The 27,767-nt window shown below is 38.2% G+C and overlaps 2 protein-coding genes and 1 long non-coding RNA gene across 6 annotated transcripts; 2 read left to right on the forward strand and 1 right to left on the reverse strand.

The window, feature by feature from the left end:
* Nucleotides 1-8,572: 8,572 nt before the first annotated feature.
* Nucleotides 8,573-12,308, reverse strand: LOC121776921. Its single transcript, XM_042174068.1, has 7 exons — nucleotides 12,152-12,308; nucleotides 11,632-11,692; nucleotides 11,396-11,531; nucleotides 10,903-11,230; nucleotides 10,491-10,619; nucleotides 10,338-10,398; nucleotides 8,573-9,510 (listed from the first exon to the last, which is right to left on the reverse strand). Exons 1-7 carry the CDS (start codon nucleotides 12,231-12,233, stop codon nucleotides 8,994-8,996), a joined length of 1,314 nt encoding a protein of 437 aa, XP_042030002.1. The 5' UTR covers nucleotides 12,234-12,308; the 3' UTR covers nucleotides 8,573-8,993.
* A 2,063-nt stretch (nucleotides 12,309-14,371) lies between these two features.
* On the forward strand, nucleotides 14,372-19,260 carry LOC121776598. Its single transcript, XM_042173794.1, has 4 exons — nucleotides 14,372-14,415; nucleotides 14,498-15,120; nucleotides 18,409-18,561; nucleotides 19,006-19,260. The coding sequence occupies exons 2-4, from the start codon at nucleotides 14,518-14,520 to the stop codon at nucleotides 19,108-19,110; spliced, it is 861 nt and encodes a 286-aa protein (XP_042029728.1). The 5' UTR covers nucleotides 14,372-14,415; nucleotides 14,498-14,517; the 3' UTR covers nucleotides 19,111-19,260.
* Nucleotides 19,261-22,446: 3,186 nt separating this feature from the next.
* LOC121777716 lies at nucleotides 22,447-26,817 on the forward strand. Of its 4 annotated transcripts, XR_006045555.1 has the most exons (11): nucleotides 22,447-22,680; nucleotides 22,821-22,937; nucleotides 23,723-23,803; nucleotides 24,521-24,640; nucleotides 24,725-24,968; nucleotides 25,141-25,222; nucleotides 25,426-25,489; nucleotides 25,576-25,661; nucleotides 25,760-25,827; nucleotides 26,045-26,088; nucleotides 26,274-26,817. It is a non-coding gene; the product is annotated as an uncharacterized LOC121777716 (long non-coding RNA). The 4 variants fall into 4 exon arrangements; XR_006045554.1 differs by having other exon boundaries at nucleotides 25,560-25,661; nucleotides 25,760-26,088; XR_006045552.1 differs by having other exon boundaries at nucleotides 25,760-26,088.
* The last annotated feature ends 950 nt before the right edge of the window (nucleotides 26,818-27,767 follow it).

Consider the following 27,767-nt stretch of genomic DNA (forward strand, 5'->3'; position numbering starts at 1 on the left):
GAACCCGCCGGTCTGGTCCCCCCAAGTCCCGCGCGGTACCTGGTCTCCCTGTGGCCCCGACAGTCCATCCCGTTCTCGCGACTTCCAGGAGGGAAGTTCCGAGGACGCGATACTCTATCCCCCGAATACCGCCCACGATTACTCCCGGCCTCCCACTCCTCACCGTCCCCCACTCCCAACGGTGGCTCTGCCTCGCGAGATAAGTTCGGTTCGAGATTATCAAACCGTCGATCCGTTTCATCACGCCAAACGTCCAATTTGTCAAAGCGTTCGAGGAGACGATCCAGTTTGAGACTAACCGGATCCTCCGGGGGCGAATCCTCCCCAAATCTTGCGTCGAAATCACTAGCCTCTGGGCCATGGAGCTGAAATCCCCCTTGATTGCGGTGCCCCCCCCAAAGGCGGAACACGTCCACCGAACCTGGTCGGTGGATAAGATTCTTGGCGGCTCGAGCCCCACACGGCCTTCCCATTATTGGTGTATCGCTTCATGAGTACTGGATGAAAGCACCAGTTGTTAAGGGCGTGCCCCTCAACCTAACCGATCTCTTCCTCGGCAGCGCGAAATCTGCTTGCGCCCGACGTCTAGGGCGGAGGATGTCCGAGCGGATTGTGTGCGGGAGTTCTTCCCCGTCAGGCAATCAGGCTCGTAACTTGTTTCACAAGAAAAATGACGAAATCTTTGGGCAATCAACAATCTTTTTATTATGATCATAATGTGTGAACAAAAAGCCCTATTTATAGACTACGGACCCTAGGGTTGATTCGACCTAATCCTATATCCATCGGGAAAGAATCAACAAAGAAAACCCGACTCGACTCATGCTTTAAATAAATAATAATAAAAAATACTAAGAGTTCAAAGATAAAAACAAATAAAGATAAAGTAAATAACTAACTAAAGCTAGACTACGCGGACACGAAGTCGCCCCATCTCTTCGGCGCCTTCACGTTCCGTTTTGGCTTTGACGTCGCAATAGAGTCCTCCTCCCTCGGCCGTGCCTCTGCTCCCTCGGTCCGGCGTGGTTCAGCCGTCCGCGACGGCTCTACGGCCTGAGGTACCGTATCACACCCGCTGGCCGGGGCGGCCTGCAGCGACGTCGCGCAGAAGCCGAACTTGATGTTCGGGCTGTCCGCGGCCATGGCCTTGCAGGTGGCGTTGATGAGGCTAGCCGAGGCGGAGAGGTGGATTGTGATGGAGAGGGAGAAGAAGATGAGGAGCCATGGATGTTTCATTGCTTTTTCTTTATCTTCTTGCTTGTATTATGGTACAAGGTGTGTTGTTGTGAGGAATGGTGTTTAATGTTTATATATAGGTGGTTAGTTGGTCGAAAAGGTTATTTTGGGCTTTACATCTTTTTTTTAAAATTATGAATTGAGTAATTACGTGTTTGATTAGGAGGGAATGTGAATATGTGATCATGATGATGTTGTTGTTAAGTATAAGCATTACGTGGGATAGGATCAAGTCAATTTGGTTAGGATCTTGCTAGTGCTTTTGCATTTCTATCACTAAAAAACATCTTTTGCTAATTACTAAGCACATTCCAACCACTAACTTGCCCCAATTGATACTCCATCCGTTTATAAGTTTGGTTAGGCACGAGTTTTAAGAATGTAGTGGATAGTGAATAAAAAGAGTTAATGGAAGGCGAGTCATACTTTTATATTGTTTTATAATAAAATGTAAGTAGTTAATGTAAAATAATGTCCATTGTCAAAAGTAGTAAAATAGTTAATAGGCATTTATTAGTGAACGAATGAAAATAGCAAAATAGGATGATTTATTGGGAAAATCGGGTTTCTGGGGCAGTTTACATTAAAGATAACTTAAATGTACCCATTTTGTTATCTATTCCACATATGGGAAAAACGCCAATGAAATTGACGTGTCTTTAAGTAAAAACGCCAATACTAATGGCGTGTTTACTCGTAAAAACGCCAACGTAGGTGGCGTTTTATACTTGTGTCGTATTTTGGGCGTATTCTCTCCAATTGCAATTACGTTGAAAAACGCCAACTTGGTTGGCGTGTATTACTGAAAAAACGCCTTTGTAATTGGCGTGTGTATTGTTGTAGAAACGCCGAACAGATTGGCGTGTTTAAGCAAAGACGCCAACACGAGTGGTGTGTTTACTTGTTTTAGCAAAAAACGCCAACCTGAGTGGCGTGTTTTCACAGGCTGATATACCAGCCGTGCCTCCCCCAAATCGCGAAAATCTCACAATACACACACTTCGCGATTTCTCCAAGCTGCGCACCTCCTCTCCGCGAAATCACCCTCCTCTCCGTGATTTCGGCCTACATTCATCAATCGGTGCTATTCTTCCCCAAATTCATCTATTTTCTTCGGTTAGTATGCTTACCTTTTACATTATTAGAGTAAGTGGTGGATAGTTAGCTAGGGTTTGTAATGGGTTGTGAATTGAGTAGAAATATTATGCATTTTGGATTGGTTGAATGACATTATTGTTGATTATTATGTTGGATTGTTTGGGTTTAAGTGAATTTGTGTATAAATTTGATTATAAACCTAAACCCTAGGGTTGTTATAGCTAAAAAATTGGGCAAATTGTTTTGGTTTATGTGGGTTTTGGTTGATGTATGTTGATTAGTTTGAATTGTTAAATTTGTTTATATTGTTAGGTTTGTCAAATTGAAATTGGACAAATTGAAATTGGGCAAATTGAAATTGTTAGGTTGGACGAATTGTTACTTTAAATTGTTAATTTTGTGTAGGTGAATTGGATTATGATTTTGAATGTGCAATGTTGTGTAGGTGAATTATTTGATGTTGGTGTTCAATTTTGTGATATTGGATTAAATTGTATCTAATTATTGAAATGGTTTATGGTTGGTTATTGTTGAATTTGGATTATGAATGTTGTGTAGGTAAATTATGGCATCATCTTCAACCTCTCGTCGTCGGCTTGCATGTGGTCCGGCGGATCCATCTGTATTATATTTTCAGAGACAACACGTGTCTAACAACATATGGGCAGGAGTTCCATCCGAAAATGTACGCTGCCGACGATATGAAGGACTAATTTGGGATGTTCCCATCCATCAATATGTCTTGGCAATAGTGGACCAGATGGGGTTTGGGGGTATATTAAGGTGTGGTAAACCAAAAGACATTGACCACCATCTTATCACAGCTTTGATTGAACGTTGGAGGCCAGAGACTCACACGTTTCACTTTCCAGTCGGTGAAGCGACTGTGACACTGGAAGACGTGGAGGTCTTATGTGGCCTGAAAGTTGATGGAGATGCTCTGACAGATTACATCCCCCCGACGGAAGCGGGATATTGGAAGGACAGGTGTTTGGATTTTCTAGGATTCATACCGGACGCATCCGAGTTGAAGGAAATGGCTTTTAAGCAGACAAGCTTATCGCGTCAATTGAGGATTGAGCTGTCTGGTGACCACGAACACAACATATATGCTCAGCGGGCTCGTATCTATTGTCTGCTATTACTTGGTGGTCTGATGATCCCCAACGGCTCCGGAAATAAAATTCCGTTCTTCTACCTACATTTTTTCTTGGATATAGAACGGTGTTCTACATATAGCTGGGGTGGTGCGACGCTTGCTTGCTTGTACCACAATTTGTGTGAAGCAGCCGTTGCTAAGAGGACAGATGTAGGGGGAGCCTTAACTCTATTACAGCTTTGGGCTTGGGAGAGAATCCCAAATATTAGACCAAGGATGCTAGATCTCATGCATACAGACTATCTACCATGTGCAAGCGCGTAAGTTGTTCACTAATTCATTTTTTAAGCTTAATGTTCATCAATCTTCGAGTTCTTCGCTCATAATTTAAATTTTTTAGATGGAATGGTCCGGTGTCATATGTAAAAGCACCCGGACATTGTATTGAAAATTTCCGAGATCAGTTCTCCATGATGCATCCTAATCAGGTACTTCATATACTTATAAATTGTTTTTTGTTTTTATTGAAATTATTTTGAAAATTTTGTATCACATGTAGTTTATTTGGAGGCCTTATCTCCACCGAGTGTTGCAGGAAAGTTGTGATGCCGGTCGTCCTATATGGATGTCGATAACAACGCTTATTTGTTGGAATCTGGCTGAGCCACACCTGCCACACCGAGTGTTGCGCCAATTCGGGATTGTCCAATGGTATATCCCGGATCTCCCCCGGTTCCACGGTTCTGATTTTTTGAAACAGGATCGCCGTGGAAAATCTGGTCGGAATTGGGTTCAATGGCACGCCAATTATATACAGGAGTGGGACAACAGGCACTTTACGATATGGACTGATCTGGAGGACAGTACTGAGCCTGTTGCAACGGAAGAATATATTAATTGGTTTCGCCAGATCACTGTGGTGTATTTAACCAAACCCGACGTGCATGCTGAAGAGGGATTCCACGAAACAGCATCGTCTCATAACTTTACGGTACATTATTTATACTTAACTAAACCCTGATTACTTATTTAAATTCATATTATGATATGTACTTAAATTTGAAAAATTATAGGTGGAGACGCTTCACAATATACGCCACTTTATAAGTGGCTGAGCTGCGACAGGACATTTCTGTCCGGATATGGAAACCATTTCGAGGATGGTTGAAAAAGGACTGCAGATATCCGGGGAGGATCAGCTGATGGACTACCGTCCTTCGCAGCGCTCTGCAATGGACGTGGACGTACCCATAAGGCAAAAGCCTCGGTGTTGACGTTTCGAAGTAAACGACGTCTGATCTTAAACTTGCGCTTCTTGGTAGCAATACCAATTTTCCAAACAAGTCTTTTGACCATGATACCTTTGTGATTCTGCAAAACATTCTTTCTAACATATACCAAGCAAAATCTGTGATGACCCACATTGGGTTCTTCTTTCCATATGGGAGAATTCATTGCATCTATGATTCCCACATGCCTATCAGATATGACACATATTTCATGCTTTGCTACATGAAGTCTAATGCGTTCCATAAACCAATTCCAACTTTCTTTGGTTTCCTCATCGACAATGGCATATGCAACAGGCAAACATTTCTTATTAGCATCAAATCCAACGGCAATAAGAATTTTACCTCGACATCGTCCACGTAGATGAGTTCCATCAACCGTTAAAACTGGTTTGCATAGTTGAAAAGCCTCCACAGCTGGTCCAAAAGCCCAGAATACGTACTTGAATACCTTGTTCATACCATTGCTTAATATGTCATCGTGCATCCATTCCACAATTGTGCCAGGATTTTGTCTTTGCACTTCATTCAAATAAGCTGGTAAAACTTTGAACGACCACTCCCATCCACCTTATACAAGCTCAATCGCTGTCCTCCGAGCATACCATGCTTTCTTGTAACTAACTTTGACATGAAATCTATTTTCAATATCCGCCACAATTGCTTTTACCTTGTAGCAAGGATCGTTTTCTATCTGATGGCGAACACTCAACGCTATCATACCCGACGAAAGATTAGCGTGGCCATTATAGTTACGATCCCCCATGCAAGTATGAGCAGTGCTAAATACTCTAATTTGCCAGTGTTCATCATGCTTCCTCAGTGTTGCTCAGCACTCCCACAAACATGGCGGTAAGGACTTATCTTTCGGATTGCCTTGTGGCCACTTACAAACTGCATGCCATCTCATTCCTTTACTTTCAGCAACTGTATATTGTCGGATTTTTTCCAAATGCCAATGAGTCACAGCTGCCTTCAATTCCAACTTCGTTCTAAATTTAGTATGCAAACCGACATTGCTAGGATCTTTTTCACTCCAATAATGCACACTGGGATCATCACGCTCAAAGTTTTTTGGATCAAAACTATCATATGGACCTGGTAAGGTGCGAAAATAGTTGATTCCACGCTGTGGGAATTGTGGAACTACTCTTCCTCCAACTGCCCTTCCACCAACTGATGTTTCTCCAACTGCTGTTTCTCCAAGTGGAATGGATGGTCTTGAAGCAACAAATTGTTCATCATCCGACGGATCACCATCTGAGTCTGTACTAACCGTGTCGGAATCTTCAGAATGATAAGGTGATTGTGGATCAAGAAAGTCGGCTTTATCAGGACCTATTATGTCCTCAACCACATCACAATTGTCACGTTCCCCTAAATGCACGCCTCCAGCTTCAAAATCTTGTGTTGCAACTAAATATGGTTCTTGGGCTCTCGTAGACGTACCAACATCAAAATCTTGTGTTGCAGCAAAATATGGTTCTTGGGCTCTCGTAGACGTACCAACATCATAACTTATGACATGATGACTATGATGTTGAGTAATTGTCGAATACTCAACATATAACTCAATTACACCTCCAATAACCATACTATCACTAAACATTAGTTGCATGCATTCTTCTTCTAGTTGAACACCTATAAACGTGACTCCGGATCCAAAGCATATAGTACGTTTCCATATTATTTGAATATTATTTTCATATATGCTTATCCCCATCCTTTCACAAATTTTTTCCACAGGCTCATCGTACGAAATTGTTTCATCCAACATAATGAATCCTTTAGCAAAAGGAGGATCATATGAAATAACTGCTCCAGAAATTATCTTTCCACCCCAATATAAATTGACACACCACGTCATACTATCTGCAATAATGTAAAACACAAATAAATATGTATTATTTTTACATTCATCATTATGTAGAGTCAGCCAAAAAATTGACAAAATATTTCTATTAAATACACTACAATATATATTATCATAACAATCCATTAAATATTGGTAACAAAATTAGATATACTACAACATATAATAGCATAACAATTGGTCAAAATATTTCTATTAAAATATATACTATCATAATAATCCATCAAAATATTAGTGTGCCCATAACAATTGGTCAAACAGTTATATTAATTACACTACAATATATATTATCACAACAATCCATCAAATATTGGAAGACTAATGTTTAGAAGAATGAGTCTAAAATTTGTTATACTAATCGATTAGAAGGACTAATGTTTGAAAGAATGAGCCAAAATCGAAATCTCCACGCTCAAATCCACCACCGGGTCGACCCGAGCGAAAGGTTTTTCCGCCTTGGGAAGGGTTTTCGCGTTTTGGGGAGGGAAAGTGTTTAGGGTTCGCGATGTTGGGGGAGATCTGATTGGTATATGGTTCAACAGAAACACACCGACCGAAATGGTGTTTTTAAGATTAACACGCCAACTATATTGGCGTTTTTATAATTAAACACGCCAACTATATTGGCGCTTTTTCTTGTAGCACGCCAACTATATTGCCGTTTTTTCTTGTAACACGCTAATTAAGTTGGCGTTTTTATAATTAAACACGCCAACTATATTGGCGTTTTTTCTTGTAACACGCCAATTAAGTTGGCATTTTTTACATAGCTGTATTTGTCGAAAATACATCTAAAATACGACGAGATTATAAAACGCCAATGTTATTGGCGTATTTACTTATAGAAACGCCAATGCAATTGGCGTTTTTCCCATTTATGGAATAGATAACAAAATGGGTACATTTACGTAATCTTAAAGGCAAACTAGCCTATATACCCGATTTTCCCATGATTTATTGGTGGACGGGGGGAATATTAGCAACCATTAACTCAACACTAATGATCTACGCCAAAAGCATAACAAAGATCAGAGTCCAAGGAGAGGAAAATTTCGAGAACCGAGGGACACAAGTTTTTGCCTCCCTTTTTGCATATTAAATTGTAGTTATTTTTAGAAAATACATTAACTCTTTTAGATAATTCATTTAGGGATGAAATTCTATGAAAAATAATGAAATATAATTTTAGAATTTATGTATTCTAATGCATATATATCCGATGAATTGCAGCAATGTATAAGTGCAAGTGTAAGAGCGTTTTCGTGCGGTTGAGAGTATCTGTCCGAATTTGAATGCATGCTTTGTCGTTAAACTTCGTTTTGCTGTTGATGCTGACTATTAATTCTTACTTCTTCCCAATAATTTGATTAGGACCCCCTAATTAACCAAATCAGATTCTTGTTAAGAAATCCCATTAATCACGTGGGACAATCACAATTATCCAAACAAAAAATCAGAGACAGCTCCACACAATCGTCCTATAAAATCTAATACAGTGAAGTAGGAGTATTTTTTATAGAAAATCTCCAACTTGTTCCAATGTCCATCGTGGCCTAAAGAGATTCATAGAACAAATTAAAACTGGTTGAATTTTTTCAATAAAAAAACCAGCATACCATAACTTACTCATTTAATTATTTAGGTTCTCGAATATATGTTTCGATTAAGTCCCACTTGCATCATCATCACCCCATTAACAAATTTGGGCCCTCGTAATTTCTTGCTTATACGCATCATCATCATCATCATCATCAATAGTCAAAAATGCAGTTAGCACCATGTTTCCCCATGCCTTAAGCTATAGGTATGGGGCTCATCTTATGTAAAGAAATCATGGGACTTCGATTAAACAAATACGATTGAAAAGTAACAAGGCTTAGCTAACACGAGAAATGCAATTTTCAAGAATCGGGCGCAGAAATGTGCATCATTTGTTACCGACAATTTTCGCATATGAAGCCAACTCATCAACGCCTATTAACAATAACCGAAATCATCCATTGCTTTCACCACTATAACATGCCAAATCTGTTTCATCTGAGTTTTCTTCATTTAACCTAAACACATAAACCTATTGTACTTGGATTCACTCACAATCTTCCAAGAATAACAAATCTCAAACCCTGTCTATGTATTGTTCCATGTTAAAAGTTCGACAGTATTTAATAAACCAATATAATACTGTCATCTCCCTTGAGAACTAACCTCTGAACTTCACTTGTGATTCTCCATTGTCCAGCAGACAGGACACTTTCATATTAGAGCAGGTAAACTTCAGTTGATACTTGTAACTTGCCTGATTCTCTTCAAATACATACTCAAGCTGATACCATTTTTTCCTTGTACAGTGACAGTCACACTCCAGGATCCAAATCAGAGTGCTACTGCTATATTCCTTTCACTCCAACTCCTCCTCCTCACCACCACTACTGTCTCCAAACATTACAGCCATTTTCATTGCCAGCTTTGCAGCCATCTCCCTCCTCTGGAAATCAGGCATCAGCCTCAAGCCATTGCGCTCGTTGCCAATTTCAGCCATTAGCATTTCCAAATCTTCAAATTCATAAGTTTTATCATCATTAAGCTCTGATGTTGGGTCTGCTTCAAATGCCTTCTCATGGTCAAGCTCTTTGGGCAACTGAGAGGCTGATGTTGACGGCTGGTTCTCTTCTCTGATGGATTTATCTTCACTTTCTCTACCTGAAGTTTCAGGAACCTTTTCCATAGGCATCCCACTTCCTGAGGTAGAAAGGGGACCATCTGCTGACATCCATCCTATATCATCCCATGGTTCTGCTGAAGCAGAAGATAATACTTCATATTCAGGCTCCGGGGCGATGAGGGGGGACCCCGGGTCGCGGGGCGACGGGGCGAGAGACCCACGAATCGGGGCGCCAGAATAGCCGAATGATGATTATATTGGTGTCTATTTTATAAGTTTGTTGCTTGAATGTTTATCACATCAAATAAATCTACATACATCATTACTCCATATTAAAAAAGAATATTAGACGAAAAATATAAATTTTTAAACAACATTAACATAACTAAATAACTGAATTTTATTATAAAAAATTATCAAAATTCCAAAAAAAGTTGCAAAACATAAAATAATTAATTAAATAATATGTGTAGGATTTTATAATCTTATCATTCAAGATAATTTGGATTTAAATTTTTTTATTTTTTGTTTGATGTAATAGATCAGGGAAAATTTTATAAAGAGGCTATAATTTGGGTGTCAAGTTATATCTATGATGAGCCTCAAATTAACTATAGTATTAAAATATTTAGTTATTAATTTGATCATTTCAATTTAATAGAATTAAAAAATTGAAGTGGAGGAGGTAACCTATGCATCGGTGCATGTGTGTATATATCTAGATAATAATGATTGACAATAGCTCACTACTATTCAACTAAGTGGGTGAATTTATTTTATGTTAAGGCCACGTGCAATAGCTCACTTCCCAAAGCATACCTACCCCTCTTCTCCCCTCCCATTAACACAAATTCTGCAATTCCCAATTTAAACCTAAAAATGGAGCACTCATTTTACCGACGACCACCACGAATCGGGGCGACTCAGACGACCCAGGCGCTCCACGGCGACCCAGACGACCCAGGCGCGCCCCACCGTCGCTCCATGGATCTCGCACCGCCCCGCCGCATCGGAGCGATGTCGGTCTCGACCCTTGCGACCCGCGACCCAGGCGCGCTCGGGGCGCAATTTTAACAACACTGAGCAGAAGATAATACTTCATATTCAGGTTCATAATCCGATTCTTCTTCTTCGGACAACTCTGAAAAAAGATCAAGGCATTTAGCATAGTCCCTAGTAACATTCACATAAACAAATAATGAAGACTTAAACCTAACAAACAGGCATCTCTACCTTCTTGCTCAGGCAATGAAGGCTCGTTTATCCTGTCACCAGATTTAAACAACATTCCAGGCCACATATGAGCAGAGAGAGCACCATAAAGTCTATCAACACCCTGTGAATCACCCTCAACAGAGAGACCTGTAATGCAATGAAAATATTGCAGTATAGCATTAGCATCTCCATGCAAACTTGAATGAGATGGTAGTAATGGACAAGTTTTTAGTTCAGGAACACTGCATTTCGTAAAAGAAGCATCTTAAAAGAATACCACTGATATGAAATGCAAAAACAACGTTATGCTATTGAGTAGAAGATCAAGAAAAAAAAAGGAAGATCGAATCAAATTGACCAAAAACCAAGCAAGAATGATAAAATATACAAATAACAAAAGATAAGGAACATGCTTAGTAGAGGTTCTTACATTGGTCAAAATCAGTATTTGATGCACAAGCTTCAACATATTCAATATTGTGTTCCAGACGCCACTCTATGCAAGATCTCTTAAATCCCAAGGATGGCTCTTCGTTCCCCAATAAACTACTTCCTTCAGTTTCAGATATACCATAATCAGAGAAGTCCAGATGAAAATTGACAGATGATTCACCAAGCTTCATCAAGCGTCTCTTGTACTCTACATGTGATGGATGTCCAGGAAGAAGATCCACCTTGTTACCGATGCACAGCAATATTTCAAACTTCTGGATGTCAGTGTGTGAAACCCATTCTTTTAGAGCAACTAGTGTTGTGAGCTGCATATCACAAAATGAAGATATTGGCCATCATGATTCATGTGGCATGATCAGACTATTAAAGACGTAACAGATAGTTATGAAAAATAGACAGTCCATTCTAAAGCCACGTAAACAAACAAATGGTTAAGCATAACAAAACTGAGTAAAAGGAATAGGGCTTACATCGCTGGTGTCGAACACCATAACCAAGGCAACTATCCGATTCACATCTGGAAAGCTTGTAATAGATAGCTCATCAGAAAGATTAGCTATCCATACTGCAACATCTGCTGTGTAATACTTTGTGTTGATCGTCCACCTGATAAGGAATCACATTCAGGTCTACACTTAAATGCTTATGAACTACTATGAGAGAGAGAGAGAGATCATCACTGGGAAATTGGCCTCTCGGAACTTACCCATTGACGGATAACTCAAGTGATGTATCTGAGTCATCATCAAAATCCACCTTAAGTAGTCCTACATTCGATTACAAAAATTTAGTTTCCTTTCATAATGTCTAACATAAATACTGCACAAAATTCACTACTGAAATAGGCAATCCAGTGCATAGCAGGAAGATAGTAATCAGGAAATTGAAAAAGAGGCATTCTTAACTAAGTATTGAATCTCAAGGGAGTGATGGAAAAGACATAATCTTCGCCAATAACAAATAAAAATCGCACTCATTTTACTGACGAAATATGGTGGAGTGATGCAAATGTCGATAACAAAGTTCCCATTTTTTTGCTACACACAGTGAGAATCAAGCGATCACTGGTCGCTGTCAGCTAAGCCCTTGAATCATTGTTCTACTTCGCATAAAAAATCTCTAAATCCCCAATTCGAACTCTACAGTAGCTTCCGAATATCCTATAAATAATCTACGGCAACAAACTTGGCATTCTTCAATTCAGAGTCAGAGAAAGAAGGTCTTACTTGAGATTAGTGTCCGTTTGCCAACGTTGGGGGATCCGACTACGAAGATCGCAGGTCGTTTCTCTAGTGATTCTCGATCCATTACCTTAAAACGCTTGTGATTTTGTGATTTGGCTGAAATAGGGTTTTACACTATATACTGAAATTGGGGGAGAAGTCGTCAACATTCACCGATCTTCTTTATTCCATTACCTTAATAACTCTACTACTTTTATTAATGTTTTAAAAGATTGAGTAAATGCCAAAATTGGTCATGAACATATGACATTTTATCATTTTAGTCCTACATTTTATCTTTTGAATTTTTTGGTCCTGGACATTTCAAATCGGATCACAATTGGTCATCCGTCAACAATTCTGTTAATATTTAACGGTGAACGATTTTAATCACAATTTTGACCAACTTAAACAAATTTTAATTATTTAATCATCAAAATTATTTTTTTAAATAAAATCATAAATTATTTATTAGAAATAATTAAATAGTTTTTAAATAATTAAATTATTTATTCCAACTTAAACAATTTTTAAATAACAAAATTATTTATGATTTTATTTAAAAAAATAATTTTGATGATTAAATAATTAAAAAATATTTAAGTTGGTCAAAATTGTGTTTATCATAAAAACAATCATAATTTATTTATTACAACTTAAACAATTTTTAAATAATTAAATTATTTATGATTTTATTTAAAAATAATAATTTTGATGATTAAATAATTAAAAATTGTTTAAGTTGGTCAAAATTGTGTTTAGCATCAAAAAATCATAAATTATTTATTACAACTTAATCAAATTTTAAATAATCAAATTATTTATGATTTTATTTAAAAAAATATTTTTGATGATTAAATAATTAAAAATTGTTTAAGTTGGTCAAAATTGTGATTAAAATCGTTGACCGTTAAATATTAACGGAATTGTTAACGGATGACCAATTGTGATCCGATTTGAAATGTCCAGGACCAACAAATTCAAAAGATAATGTTTATGACCAAAATGATAAAATGAGCATATGTTCAGGACCAATTTTGGTCTTTACTCTAAAAGATTTTATCCAATTCAAGCTTAGGAAAGATTTAAACCAAAATATTAGAACCTCATTCCGTTAATAGAAACGTGATTTTCATGAAAATAAACATATTTATATATATAGGGGTGCGTTATATTGATAACCTCAATTTCCGTAATAACCCTATAACTAAATCTGGACCGCACATTTTTAAAATCACGAGTTTGAGATTTAAACTTAGATTTACTTCATAAAAAAAAGGCGGAGGGGTAAAACTGTCATTTCACTCATTTAATTTCGCAGCATGAAAAATGATACTTCGACCTAAAAAATGACGAAACTATCATTATAAGGCAAAAGTATCATTTTATCAACTTAGAGTATCATTCTATCATTCTACACGCCAAAAGTATCATTTTATCAACTCAGAAACATTCTATATGATGCGAGTATCATTTTATCATTTTATCAGTCAAAAGTATCATTTTATCAACTCAGGGTATCATTCTATCCGGTAAACTATCATTCTATGCTGTAAACCTAACATATATAGGCCAAAGTATCATTCTATCCGGCAAAACTATCATTCTATCTGCTGTGAGTATCATTTTATCATTTTATCAGACAAAAGTCATTTTATCAACTCAGAGTATCATTCTATCCGGTAAAACTATCATTGTATGCTGTAAACCTAACATATATAGGCCAAAGTATCATTCTATCCGGCAAAACTATCATTCTATCCTACAAAACTATCATTCTAAATTCCTAATGTGTTTGCTACAACTTTTTGGCACACATCTTTTACACGAAATGATGACATTTTTCCTTACTTTGTTTAACTATTCAGTTATAACTTTGCTTGTGTTGTGCAACAGAAAATTGTTATTACTTCTAATCATTTATTCAGTTTTTTACGCCTAAAATAATAGATGTCGAGCATTTAATTAAATTAGTGAATGTATTGTGTAGTCATACTGCGAATAAGCATTTGATAATATTTGTGTATTTTTGAAAACCTAAATAACTAACGTGGCGCATGGAATTAGTTGTTTTAAGACTTGCTTTGTTAAGAAAGAGTAATAAATAAATTACTAATAAAAAGATCTAGATCCCTAAACTCGGAAACAGAATTTGAATAAGTTGAGTATGCAACTTTAAAAAAAGAAGAAGAAGCTATTAGTGTTTAGGGCTAAGTACATTATCACTGTCACCACCAGCCGCCGCCGCCGCTTCTCTCTTTTAGTTGGTGAGTTTCGTCTTGTTTCCTTAAAAAAAACTGCATACATTACATATTGCTTTATGATGATTTAGCTTTTTCTGCTTCTCAGATTTGGATCCCACTCCATCAATGGCAGAAGATTTGCATAATGGCAACACACTGCTAAAGATAAATTACGAATGGCGGGTGCAAAATTACAAGGGATATAAGACTGAAGGGTACGGGGAAGCCCTCGAGAGCCCTAGATTTCCCGGGCCGAATGGCCATTCATTCAAGATAATATTCTACCCGGGAGGTGCTACGCTAAGCGACTACATTGACAACCGTGCATCATTCGCCATCGAAACTACACAAACAGCTCAGTTGGTTCTTGCTTTCCGGATTATGGATTCATTTAGTATAACACACACCTACAAGACTTCCTCATTTGATCAAAGAGACTTTTTTAGACATGTGTTTACTGTCCAAGCTGGACATACATCTCCCACTCTTCATATGTATAGACCCAGTATCGAACCCGTGATAGGATATTCCCTAAAGATTAAGGCGACAATTGGGGTTTTTATCAATACCATCCGTCCCCCAATTGATCCTTTCCTATATTTTCGAGTAAATGATAACCGATTCTTCGCAGAGCGGTCTATAATAGAAAAACGATGCCCGGCTCTTCTACCAAATCACCATGCCGATGCTGACATTGTTATTTCAGATGTTGGTTCATATTTATTTGAGGTATTCTTTCTAATCTCACTTCTACTTATTAGTTTTTTACTATTTACTATACTCCGTCCGTTCCATAGTAGTGAAGACGTTTCTTTTCGGCACGAGATTTAAGAAAATTTGTGCTAAGTAGGTATGTAAAGAAAGAATAAAGTAGATAATGGAAAAAGTAGAGGGATGAAGAGAAAATAAAGTAAGAGACGGTAAAATAAGTGAGAGGAAATGCGTTGACTTTTACTACTATAAAACGCACCAAAATAGCAAAATGACTCTACTACTATGTGTTGGAAATATAATATGAGAGTTTCAAGATTGTGGGAAAGTGTACCTTTAGGGACTCTAGGGAATATTTCATTAATATGTAGAGTCTCAAGTTCATTAGTTTCTAGGTACATTTACTTCTATAGTCCTATAAATAGGGATGTAATATGTATCACAAAAACAATCCAAAATCAATCACAATGTAGCCTTCAAGAGTTCCATCACTTTTATTTTCCGCATTTTACTTTTCAACATGGTATCAGAGCAGCTAACGATCCTTCGTTAGTTTGTTCAAAACCAAAAAAAAAAAAAAAATTGGGTGAATGTGTTCATCCTATACCCCAAAATCTCAAAAAAAAAATTACCAAAATTCAAGCCTTCCCCACGGAAGAAATCAATTTTCAGCCACAATAGAAAAAAAAAATATTTATCCCAACTAACACCATCAGCAACATTCTACCCTATTCCAAAGCCACACCATCAGTCAGATATCCCTCAAACACGATAGGAATCGTCCAACCAAGAGGGGGAGAGTACATTATGTTGGATGTTTCCTCTCCGAAAGTAAAACGGCCGGAGGAGAGGAGTGGCAGAACACCGTCGGGGTAGGAGGAGCAAGGTTGGCGGCTGAAAACTGCTGGCAACAGCAGCGTTTGCGGAGAAAGGAGACGGATGCTCCAAAGGCTGATGCGGAGGAGAAAGGAGGAAGCTCCTAAGGCGGCGGAGGATGGGAAGAAAGAGACTGAGGCGCCGCCGCCTCAGGAAATCGTTTTGAAGGTGATCATACACTGTGAGGGCTGCGCCATGTAAGTCCGCAGGTGTGTCAAAGAATTTGAAGGAGTTGATAATGTGATAACCGATTGCATAGCGAGTAAGGTGGTGGTGAAAGGAGAGAGGGCAGATCTGATGAAGGTTTAAGTGAATCCAGTAGAAGAACCACCGCCATGTCGAGCTCATTTCTCTGATTCCGAAGTCGGTGCCACCACCGTCGCAGAAGCTACCAGAGAAGAAGAGAGGCCTTCGGGAGGAAGGCCGAGAAAACAAAGGAGACAGCCACCAGAATTGACGAAGCATCCACCACTGAGAAGGTTATCACTGATTTCGGAACTGCAATGGTCGAGTGAAGATGGCCATGGAAAAAGACAAGTTATCCGGCTGAGGGCGAGAACCTGACCAACCGGACAACTTGTAATAGAAACACCCTTGGAGCGGATGATGAAGGAGTAGGCGTAAGGGCGCCTAGAAGTTTGATGAAAAGAGAGAAGTGAGAGCAGCCCGTCACTGTAGAGTATGAGCTGCCGAGAAGGGCGAGGAAATGATCGAGTAGATGCCGGAGAGAAAGCAAAAGGAGTCTAAGGCCGGCGAAATGAAAGATGCAGCCAAGGAAGCAGTCACCGAGGAGGAATGACAACGAGCTGGCCGGAGAAATGCCCGCCTTGTTGAAGGAACCTGTGGGTGAAACATCACTCTCAGAGACGTTGAGAACGCCAAGAAGGCTGAGGAGGCTATAGAAGTCGCCGCCAAAAACAGTTGTCCACAAATTGTCCGATAGGCTGGTCACCGATTGAGCGTCGCCGCCCTGCCGCGTCAAGAGAATAAATCAGCGGAAGAATCCTCGGTTGGTCTGGCCGAGGGGGAGAATAAGTATCCGACCGAACAACCCGTCTCCAAATTTATGTTGCCCTAGAAGACAAAGAAGACCGCCGGAGAAGGCGAGTGAATGGCGAAGGGTTACAAAGGAAATCGTGCCCGAAATGGAGAAAAGATAGCCAGCCCTGATGCGAGAGCAGAAGCTCGTCGAGATGTCTCTCCGTGAAGTGTGGATCCAACCAGAAGTGTATGGCTATTACTCGTCGGAGTTGGCGCCGCCGAACAGGTTGTCGGCGAGAAGAGAAATGGAGGCACTGGTTGATTGTCTTCTCAATATAGAGTTTTCACTTGAAGAAGAAACGTGGGCAATTTTGGGCTAAGTGTTATTGGGCTGAAGAAGTTGAGTGGCTAAAGAAAAGAAAAGAATGGGCTCATAGTTGAGCTGGAATGGGCCAAGAATGGCCTTCCAAAATTAAGCTTTGGGCTGCAATTTAAATTCAGTCCAAAAATGAGTGGCTCCTAGATACGAGCAAAAACTGTCTAGAATTAACTCCTCGACAAGAGTAAAAACTGTCAGTCAGAAAGAAAGCTCCTCGACATGAGTAAAAACTGTCAGTCAGAAATAAAGCTCCTCGACACGAGTCAAAACTGTCAGTCAGAAAAAAAATGATTTGGCTCCTAGATACGAGCTAAAACTGTCTAAGAAGGCTCCTAGATACGAGCAAAAACTGTCTAGATTAGCTCCTCGACAAGAGTAAAAACTGTCAGTCAGAAAAAAAAAGCTCCTCGACACGAGTAAAAACTGTCAGTCAGAAAAAAAGGCTCCTAGACATGAGCAAAAACTATCTAAGATGGCTCCTAAGACACGAGCTCCTAGACATGAGCAAAAACTATCTAAGATGGCTCCTAAGACACGAGCAAAAACTGTCGGAATTGGCTCCTAAGACATGAGTTAAAACTGTCGGAATCGGCTCCTAAGATACGAGCAAAAACTGTCAACCAAAATTGAATAACTCCTTGATATGAGTCTAAAATATCAATGATGATTTGAAGGAGCTCTATGATACGAGCCTAAAATTGAAGAACTCTTGAATATGAGTATAAACTATTTATCAAAGTGGAGATCGTGCAAGTTAAGTATCGAAAAGTTCGATACTCAACTTGAGGGGGAGTGTTGGAAATATAATATGAGAGTTTCAAGATTGTGGGAAAGTGTACCTTTAGGGACTCTAGGGAATATTTCATTAATATGTAGAGTCCCAAGTTCATTAGTTTCTAGGTACATTTACTTCTCTAGTCCTATAAATATGGATGTATTATGTATCAACAAAATAATCCAAAAATCAATCACAATGTAGCCTTCAAGAGTTCCATCACTTTTATTTTCCGCATTTTACTTTTCAACACTATGTAACGAAGGTACAAGTTAAGCTTTGTCTATATATGCAGGCTCTGTTATGGTTCATATATCACAACAAGCTTCATTTTTGGGACCGACTATTTATCGAAAAATCCAACAGGCGCGATCCCAATTCGTTTCGCATGAGGATCAGGAGAGTAGCTATACACTACCAATTGCCCGGTTTCGCTGGCGATTCCAGGGTAATAATTTCATACTACTATATATATATATATATATAGATTGTTCTTTGAGTATATTATCTCTTCTGTCTATAAGTAGAAAAATACTGAATTGCGGATTTAGCTATAAAAAATACTTAGTAGTACTATCATAAATTGGAATAAAACTGTATTTCCCACGGTATTTTAATATCACTAAACGAAATATTGTATCATGTTTATTGAATTTAGGTATGCTATCCATATTGAAAATTTTCCATACCAAAATTTGAGTAAAAAATTCATATTTATTCATGTTGGCATTTATGGTGTACCATAATTCTGTCATCATTCGTCCAAAAAGTGCCCAAATATGATAGGATGGGGTATTAATTTTCAAATAGTATGTTAGAACATATATCGATAATTTACACTTCAAATTTTACACAACATTATATGTTGATTATTGTTTATTGGCTAATATAGGTGAAATTGGAAGATTTATATCGCCCATTCTTGAAAGCATGGAACACTTTACGGCAGATTACAAAAGCTAAGAGCAAGGTAGCTAAAATTATGCCTGATCCATAAGCAAGTGATTCACAAATGATGGATTATTGAAGGAAGATTGGTGTGATCAGATTTTATTAATAAATTCACAAAAATACTTAGTAGAGCTACTTTTTTTTGTTAGGCGTTGTTCATTACTTTCATTCTATTGAGTTTCGGTTGCGATACATAACGCCGTTGACATATTTTACTTTATTTTTTCTTAGCAATTAGGTGAAATTATTTGATTTACAATTATTATCTTTCTTAATTCTGAATAAATATAAAATTGTCAATGATGACAAGAAACAAGATTGGGAATTATTTGTTTTTGTTCTCTTCAAAACATGGACATGGCTATGTTCGATAGATTTATTAGCGATACCTTATAATTGTACTAGTTCTTGTCGAATGAAAACATAATTCATATTAATTCCTTTTTTCAAGGAAGAATGACAAAGTCATCAAGCTCCGGCTTATTTCCAATTAGCTAGATGGTAATTTAAAATTTTATGTATAGTAGCTATTAATGGGAGAAGGGAGTCAATTTGAAGAGATCATAATCAAATAGTTAAAAACAAAATAAAGGTAAACATACATTAATTTAATATATAGAAATGAGACCATATTTTTGGACATTCCAAAATAGCAAAATGAGACTATATTTTTTTGGACAGAGAATGCTTTTTATTTATCTATAAACATTGAATCTGTGAATACTTTATTTAAAAGAGTGAACTTCAAAAATGATATCTGATTTTTCAGTTTCGCACAAAAATGGAGTAGTACTTTTTGTACCTAGTGAGGAAAATAACACTAGGTACCTAGGAGTATGTTATTTTTGGGGTATAGAGTGAATTTTCGAAAATTTCAATTAAATACCAAGAATGTTATTTTTTTATGATATTTTAATCTTCCACGTTTACAAAAATAATTATTGCAGTTGATTGTCGTTTACAGAAATAATTTTTGCAGTTGAATGTACGGATTTTAGAGCATCCGCAATCGTGCTCTTGCCAGCGAGCACGGTTGTGGGCACGGCCCCATTTTTTCTGCCTGCTCTCTGGCAAGAGCACAACACCCACAGCTATGCTCTTTCGCAAGGACGAGCACAATTCAATTTAAAATTCAACTAAACAAAAATATTTCCATAATATGAAAATTCATTAAAAATCGAAATAACATTACAAATTACAAATAAATTTAAAACGTCATAATTAAAATCCTAAAAATTAAAATTTACATAATTAAAATCCTAAAATTAAAAAAACCACTACTTACTCGTTGCCGAATTTCGCCCACATGTGTTTGATTAGGTCTTCCTGTAGCTCAATGTGGGTTTGGGTATCGCGCATTGTGTGCCTTGTCTCGATCCTCTGGCCCACTGTCGTATGCACACCTCGGAGTGAGGGAGACCTCACGGTTAAACTTCCGACTTCATCCTCGTCATAGAAGCTAGCCGCCCTCGGTCCTTCGTCGGCTATAATCATGTTGTGTAAGATAATACACGTGAACATGATGTTGGTGATATTATTCACGTACCTCAGCCGAGCCGGGGCCTTCACAATGTTGAATCGGGCTTGAACGACCCCGAAGGCTCTTTCGACGTCTTTCCGCGCAGACTCTTGACGCTGCGCAAAAAAGAACCCGTCTCGGGTCGTGCGGGTTGCTGAGCGTCTTCACGAAAGTCGACCACCTTGGGTAGATACCATCGGCGAGATAGTAACCCATGTGGTAGCTATTTTCGTTGATGGTGAAGTCGATCGCCGGTGCTACACCATTCATCACATCAGTGAAGAGTGGTGAAGAATAGAGCACGTTCAAGTCGTTGTTGGATCCGGCAACGCCAAAATATTCATGCCAAATCCATAAGCGGTAGTCGGCGACCGCCTCAAGGATAAGTGTTGGGCCGCCGCCTTTGTGACAGCTTAAGTGTTGCCCCCTCCAAGCAGTCGGGCAATTCTTCCACCTCCAATGCATGCACTCAATGCTGCCACGCATTCCGGGAAAGCCATGGACTGATTCGTGAAGACGAAGCAACCTTTGGCAATCATCGGTGGTGGGTACATGAAGGAATTCATCACCGAAGGCTGAACGAACGTCATCGCAAAAAAAATTGTAGACAAAGGATTCCAGTGGACTCACCAATATGCAAATACTCGTCGAAGAGGTCGGCCGTTTTCCCAGTAGCGAGTTGTCGGATGGCACACGTACACTTTTGCAACGGCGTGATACTTTGTCGGCTGGTTGCATCTGGACCTGTTTGGAAGAATTCAACACGTGCGGACAATGTGTTGACAATTCGCATAAACAAGCGCTTTGACATGCGAAAAGTCGCCTGGAGTAATCTGCCGGAAACCGCGACTGGTCGGCAAAATAGTCGGCAACGAGCCTTTCGTGGGCTCCCTCCCGGTCACGATGGATGTAGCGGCGAGTTGATCTAGTTTGTTAAGGAGGAGGAGCGGGGTATTCGCCGCGACATATGCTTCGTAAGCGGCACGATGTTATTCGTAGTATTCCTGTTCTTCGCGCTCCGCTTCCGCCATAAGATGGGTGAAATCCATTTGAGGTTTTGAGTGAGAGATGAAGATGTAGATAGTTTGTATAAGAATTATGAATGAGAGATAATTTGAAGTGATAAATGGATGATGAATGTGTGTATTTATAGATGATTTTGAGGAAAAAAATAAAAAAATAAAAAAAAATTCAGAAAAAACTATCAAAAAATGGCCATATTTTTTGGATTTGGAAAATATTTTTTTATCAATTTTTAAAATTAAATACCAAATTTTTAATAAAAAAAAATTCAAAGGCAACGGCTATGTCGTTGCCCAATCGCTGCTCGACACGTCGCCTGCTCGTTGGCACGGACGTGTTCGATGCAGCGAGCAGCGCCGTGCCAGCGGCGCGAGCGCAGCGGCGGCGGATCACGTTTTTGTCAGCGGCACGGACGGACAGACGCCGTCCGTCCACCGTTGTGCATGCTCTTAGAGTTACAAATCCGTACACACTAATAATGTGATTTCTTAGAGACGGATATAAGTCCGACACTAAATATATTTTATTTTCAATTATTTTTTGTAATTTTTTAATTAGTGGCAGACATTTTTATCATTAAACATATTTCTAATATTTTTTTAATTTCAATTTAGAGATGAAAATAAGTCCGACACAAAAATTGATTTGCATTTTGAGTTTTTTTTTAATTTTTTTAACTAGTGGAAGACTATTTTGTCTTAAATATATGTAAAAAACTTTAATTCAACTGGCGATAAAAATCGACACTAATCATTTTATTTTTAGTAAATAATTAATTTATTATATTAATTTATTTCAGAAACTAATTTCAAAATTGCGCGTTATTCTTCATTGGCAAGCCATATTCCAAATTGAATCCAGCCGGACTCTCGACCATTGCAGCTGAGCTCCCGAGAATCCAAAATCGAGACGCCACCACCACCACCACCACTTCTTCCTCCCTCCGCGCCTCGAGCTCGGCCATTGCTTAGCGCCGCTGATAAGCCTGTGCAAAGCTCGTGTTGAAGAACGCCTAGAAGAAGTTCAAAAGGCGAACTCTCGACCTCTACCTCTACCTCTACCTCGAATACTCAGGTGCTTAGCATATGGAGTACCTTTTCATTTTGCGATATATTTAGAAAAATCCGCCCTAACTTCTCTCACTTTCCCCATTTCCTTGTCAATCGCTCTCTCCACCGCTGTGTCGCCGCTGTGATTCTCCTACCCTCAACCAGACATGGTCTCTGTCTCCAGCTTGGTGTGAATTTTCACGATGAATCGGTTAATTCCACATTTGAACCGATTGAAATGGCATTAGCCTGAGACTGTTTGCGAGCTTGTTGAAATCTCTGGTACTTTCTCTCTCTGGCTCCTATGGTTTTGCATTCTCTTAATGCTTGTAATTGTGGTCGTATTTTGTGAAATTTTACCGTACTCCCTCCCCACTAAGAAGACACAATTTTTTTGCACTTGTTTTGAAATGATGATAAATAGTTAAAATAGAGAAAAAATAAAGTAAATTAGAGAATATTGTAGAAGACACTATCTTCTATATTATTATCTTTTTTACTTTATTTTCTCTCCACTTTAACTATTTATTATCATTTTTCCAAAACACGTGAAAAAAGGAATGTGTCATCTTACCTGGGACGGAAGGAGTAGTATTTTAGTGAGTTATTTTTATTTTTTTCACGCGCTTGGTTTTGTTAAGGTTATTGATTGAGCTAGTTTATGTATCTCGGTGTAAAATAGCTGGTGGAGCTCTGAATAGAAAGATGAGATTGAGATTATATGAACTACTATGAAGGAATGGTGGGGTTTTGGATTTATCCGTGGGTAGTGGTCTATTTTATCGGTTTTCATAAGTATGGACAAACTTTTATGCGATACATGAGAGTTTCGTAGTTCTTGAGTTACAGTTAATGTTATGAGATTCGGGAAGAACTTGACAAGTTGAGAAATAATTTTGTCAAAAGAGCATCTGAATTCCCGAGGAACAATTTTACTAGTTTGGTGGATTTCATGATGAGTGATAAGAGTTGCTTCTCTTGTGTATTCCGTGCAAGGATACTGTTCATTAATAATTATTGGTCTACAATAATGATTGTAATTTTGTTGTCGTCTTGGTCTTTAACAGCGTGGACAACTTAAGAGGCTTGATCATGCTGATTTGAGATACAAGTGCACGACATATGCACGCCTCTTGCAACACTTGAAGGTACAGGAAAACAACCACTACATTTCATGTTTGATGTTATTGCTTAAAGTCATGAGCTACGTCATTTCTTCATACCATGCCTTAAGTTGGAGCTTCTCTTGCTCCACTTCTGCCACTTTCCATTTACATACTCTAGATAAGAATTTTCTGGGCCCATTGAGGAAAGCTTATTGCAGCTCTCTTAATTATCTTCTACGTCGAGAGGTCAGGACACATAATATTTCCTCAATGGTTCTTCATTTTCTTATCTGATGTATCATCTTGTATGCATCTGCAGCTGCATGTTGTCTTGAAAGGTTTTGTTAGTTGTTTTGATTTTGACCTTGCTGTTACGCTGTCCACATTGGAGTTATGATTGTGTTATACTCCATCCGTCCCAAAGTGTATGCACTATTTCATTTTCATCCGTCCGCACTTTCAATTTTGGAAACTCTTTTCTCTCTAATGAGGTGGGACCCATTCTCCACTAACAATACTCAAAAAACTTTCTCTATCTCTCTCTCTCTCTCTCTTACTTTACCAATAATGCATTAAAACCCGTGCCGAACCCAAAGTGCATACTCTTTGGGGACGGAGGGAGTATATGAATTACATTCAGTTCTGATGGATATATATCTGCTTCTCTGAATATGTTTCTTTGGCTGCAAGGTGGACCTGTGAGTTTATTTTTTTGATTGTTTGAAATCAAATTCTTTTTTGTTGCTGAAATTTTGATAGGTGGTTGATCAGGGTGCTTCTGGGGTTGGGATTGGGAATTTTGAGGAGATTGGGCCATTAGACACATATTTGAAGCCAAGAAATTCAACATGGCTGACAAAAGCTGAACTCCTCTCTGTGGTGAGATATTAGAATGTCATTATCCACATTATCATATTCTTCATTCTTGAAGATATATTTCATGTTTTTTTTTAAAATTTTTAGTGTAGGATAATCCGGTTGGGACAGGATACAGTTTTGTGGAAGATCTGGAATTGTTGGTGAAAACTGATTATGAAGCTGCTGATGATCTAACAACACTTTTGATTGAGATTTTCAATAACAATGAAACTCTCCAAAATAGCCCTTTATATTGTGGCTGAATCTTATGGAGGAAAATATGCTGTCACTCTTGCATTATCTGCTCTCAAAGCAATTGAAGCTGGGAAATTAAAGCTCAAACTTGGAGGTGATTGCAAATTTAAAAGTTTTCATTTGCAGTGGAATTAAGTATCTTTGTGATCTTAAAATATCCTTTCGAGAACCTTTTCCGATCACTCCATGGATATTAATTTGGCTTTCTTAGGTATTCAACAATTCTTTCTCTATCAGCCATGAATTTACTGTTAGTTTTGGCATAGATTTGCTACTCTTGCAACACGAATGGAGCAATACCTTCAAGGACAATGGAGGGATATGGTTGATCGGGCTTACACAAAGTTTGTAAGTAATTCTCTATCAGCCATGAATTTACTGTTAGTTTTGGCATAGATGATGTGATACATCACTGAACATGCAATAAATGTTAAACTATGTGATGATAATCGTTAGTATCTACAATTAATTATATAGCAATAGATTGTCTGATTTGCAAGATGTAACATCAATATAGCTCATTTGATTTGCAATGCTCCTTGGTTTTGTAGTAGTCCCTCTCTGCCAATGCAAACCTCACTCAAGATTTCTCTCTCTCTCCTCGGTTTACCCTAGGTACTGATCTTCTTCCTCTGTTTTTCCACAATAATTCAGCTTACAAACTCATGGAGATAATTAATTGCAGTTTCTCTGTGTGCTAGTTTGGGAGATAGAGCTCAGGTTGAGCAGCTGGTGCAATATATTGTTGAGGAACCCTAGAGGATACTGATAACAAAAGGACCTTCAGGTAAGTTGACATAGTTAGGGAAATAAATTTTGCATATTTATAATTTATCTTCTATCGAATCTCAAGGGTAATCACCTCTTCTTTCCACCACCTTCCAGATGTCACAGGTTTTACTTGGAAAATGACATCTCAACTGCAAAAAGATGAGTATTATCAAGAATTTCGAGTAAGCATATTTTTTATTAATATTTGGAGTTAGCAAAATGAAGTTTGTGAAGTAGAAACTTAAGGTATAATTTGTTTAGTAGACAAATTACTGTAACAAGAAATATTGTTCGAGTAAAGTTTGTTTGTGTTTGGGAATTAAATACTGATGGTTGTTTAGATATCTCATTTTTTCATTAATACATCTCCTTTATCTTGTTTCCTCCTAATTTTGCGAGGAATGATTCGGGTGCCAACCCTGACTGGAGAAGTTGTTGTAAAGGTTTGTTTAAATTTACTTCCTTTTTAAAGTAAACGAGTACAAAAAAGGAACATGGTCATAGCAACTTGGTTCCGTTTTTTATCAGTTCGTGTGCCTTTCTTCACCTGATGTGCCTGGACGTGGTTACCTGGTTTACATAATTCATTTTTAGCATTCTATTTGAGATCAACCATCGTTTTGTGCAGGGAGCTATTGCTGCAGAACATGGAGCAAGTTCATGATTCTCTGGCCTCAATCAATGTCTGGACTTAGAAAGTCACAGGGACCTCGAGAGTGTTGGAGGATCACGTGAACTCCGTGTTGAGTCACTCTGAAGTACTCTACTAGCAGTCTAAGGGGATAATGTCGACTCAAAGGAAGCTGAGCGAGGTGCAAGCTTTGATGGAGGAGAATCTGGCACAGCGAACAACGTTGCTTCAGAGCTCAGACGAAAATCTTAAGAGACAAAATTGTCAAGCTGAGAACCGAAGTAGCTGAGACAGAGGTCGAGAATGGGAAGGTTGCGGATGCAATGTCGTCGAGGATGAGTGTCCTGCAGAGTGAAACAGACGGTCTAGGGAATATGGTTGGGATGCGTTGGATAAACAAAAAGAGCTTTTGGATGGCCTGTATGTGGCTTTCGTTGTATTTTCTTTTTAACATAATGCAATTATACATTTCATTCTTTTGTCCTTGTTTTAACTATTAACATTTATGCCTATTAATCATAATTTTTGGATTTAATGTTTATTTTTGTATATTTAATTTTGTTGGTTATTGATTTTAGGTTTTTCTTAATATTCAGGTGAAATATTTATTAAACTAAAAATATCTTATCCAAATTTCAGATTAGTAACGGCCTAATCCGTCACTAATGTGTAAATATCAACACAGATTAAGTGATGGAGACACGTCGGTCTCTAATCAGTGATAGACTATTCGTCACTAACATGAGGCTGGGCAGCAGAGTTTTAGTGACGTCATAGTCCGTCACTAATTAGGACAACCGAATGCAGCACCCAATCGGTGTTGTTATGACATATACCGATGGTGATGTTGCCGTTAATTTTAGCGGCGAACTAATCAGTCACTAAATTTTTTATTAACAGGCTTTTTAACTGTGACCTTTATTCGACGGTAATCTGTCACTAACATCGTTTAGTGTCGGAAATTCGATGATTAGTGACGGAATTACCTTTATTCGACGGTAATCTGTCACTAACATCGTTTAGTGTCGGAAATTCGATGATTAGTGACGGAATTTCCGTCACTAAATGACGAGTTTTTTGTAGTGGAATTAGAGTGGTAATGCTTGAACCAAAATTCATGAGTTCAAGTTAATTAAAATATGTATTTATTTATATTCCAATAAAATTTGGGTGGGCGAAGTCATTAAAATATTTATTTATTTATCAGTAAAAATAAGACAATGGAATTAATGTATGTATGTTTCGGTGACAAGACCCTGTATTGTAGAGTTAAAGCATGTAGACGACAAGCAGAGTATTTAATTAGGGATATTATCGCATGATATCATTAAAGTTTTCAAAATTTTATTTTTTTCACGAATTTTAAATTTGCTATATAATATTACGGATTTAAAAATTGTTGAATTTTTCCTACCGACGAAAAATCCGATTACATTTCATTTTGTTATTACTCTTCGTTTCATATTACTCACACTTTTCATTTTAAATAAT

Source organism: Salvia splendens, chromosome 18, assembly GCF_004379255.2.
Source record: "Salvia splendens isolate huo1 chromosome 18, SspV2, whole genome shotgun sequence".
NCBI classification, from domain to species: Eukaryota; Viridiplantae; Streptophyta; class Magnoliopsida; order Lamiales; family Lamiaceae; genus Salvia; species Salvia splendens.

Bases quoted from the DNA above. Each gene is read 5' to 3' on its own strand.
- LOC121776598 (XM_042173794.1), top strand. From the start codon at position 14,518: ATGGCAGAAGATTTGCATAATGGCAACACACTGCTAAAGATAAATTAC. The intron at 15,121-18,408 runs GTATTCTTTCTA...CTATATATGCAG, and splicing joins TTGGTTCATATTTATTTGAG to GCTCTGTTATGGTTCATATA. The intron at 18,562-19,005 runs GTAATAATTTCA...TGGCTAATATAG, and splicing joins GTTTCGCTGGCGATTCCAGG to GTGAAATTGGAAGATTTATA.
- LOC121776921 (XM_042174068.1), bottom strand. From the start codon at position 12,233: ATGGATCGAGAATCACTAGAGAAACGACCTGCGATCTTCGTAGTCGGA. The intron at 11,231-11,395 runs GTAAGCCCTATT...TGTGATATGCAG, and splicing joins TGGTGTTCGACACCAGCGAT to CTCACAACACTAGTTGCTCT. The intron at 9,511-10,337 runs GTGTTGTTAAAA...GACACCAATATA, and splicing joins GAAGTATTATCTTCTGCTCA to ATCATCATTCGGCTATTCTG.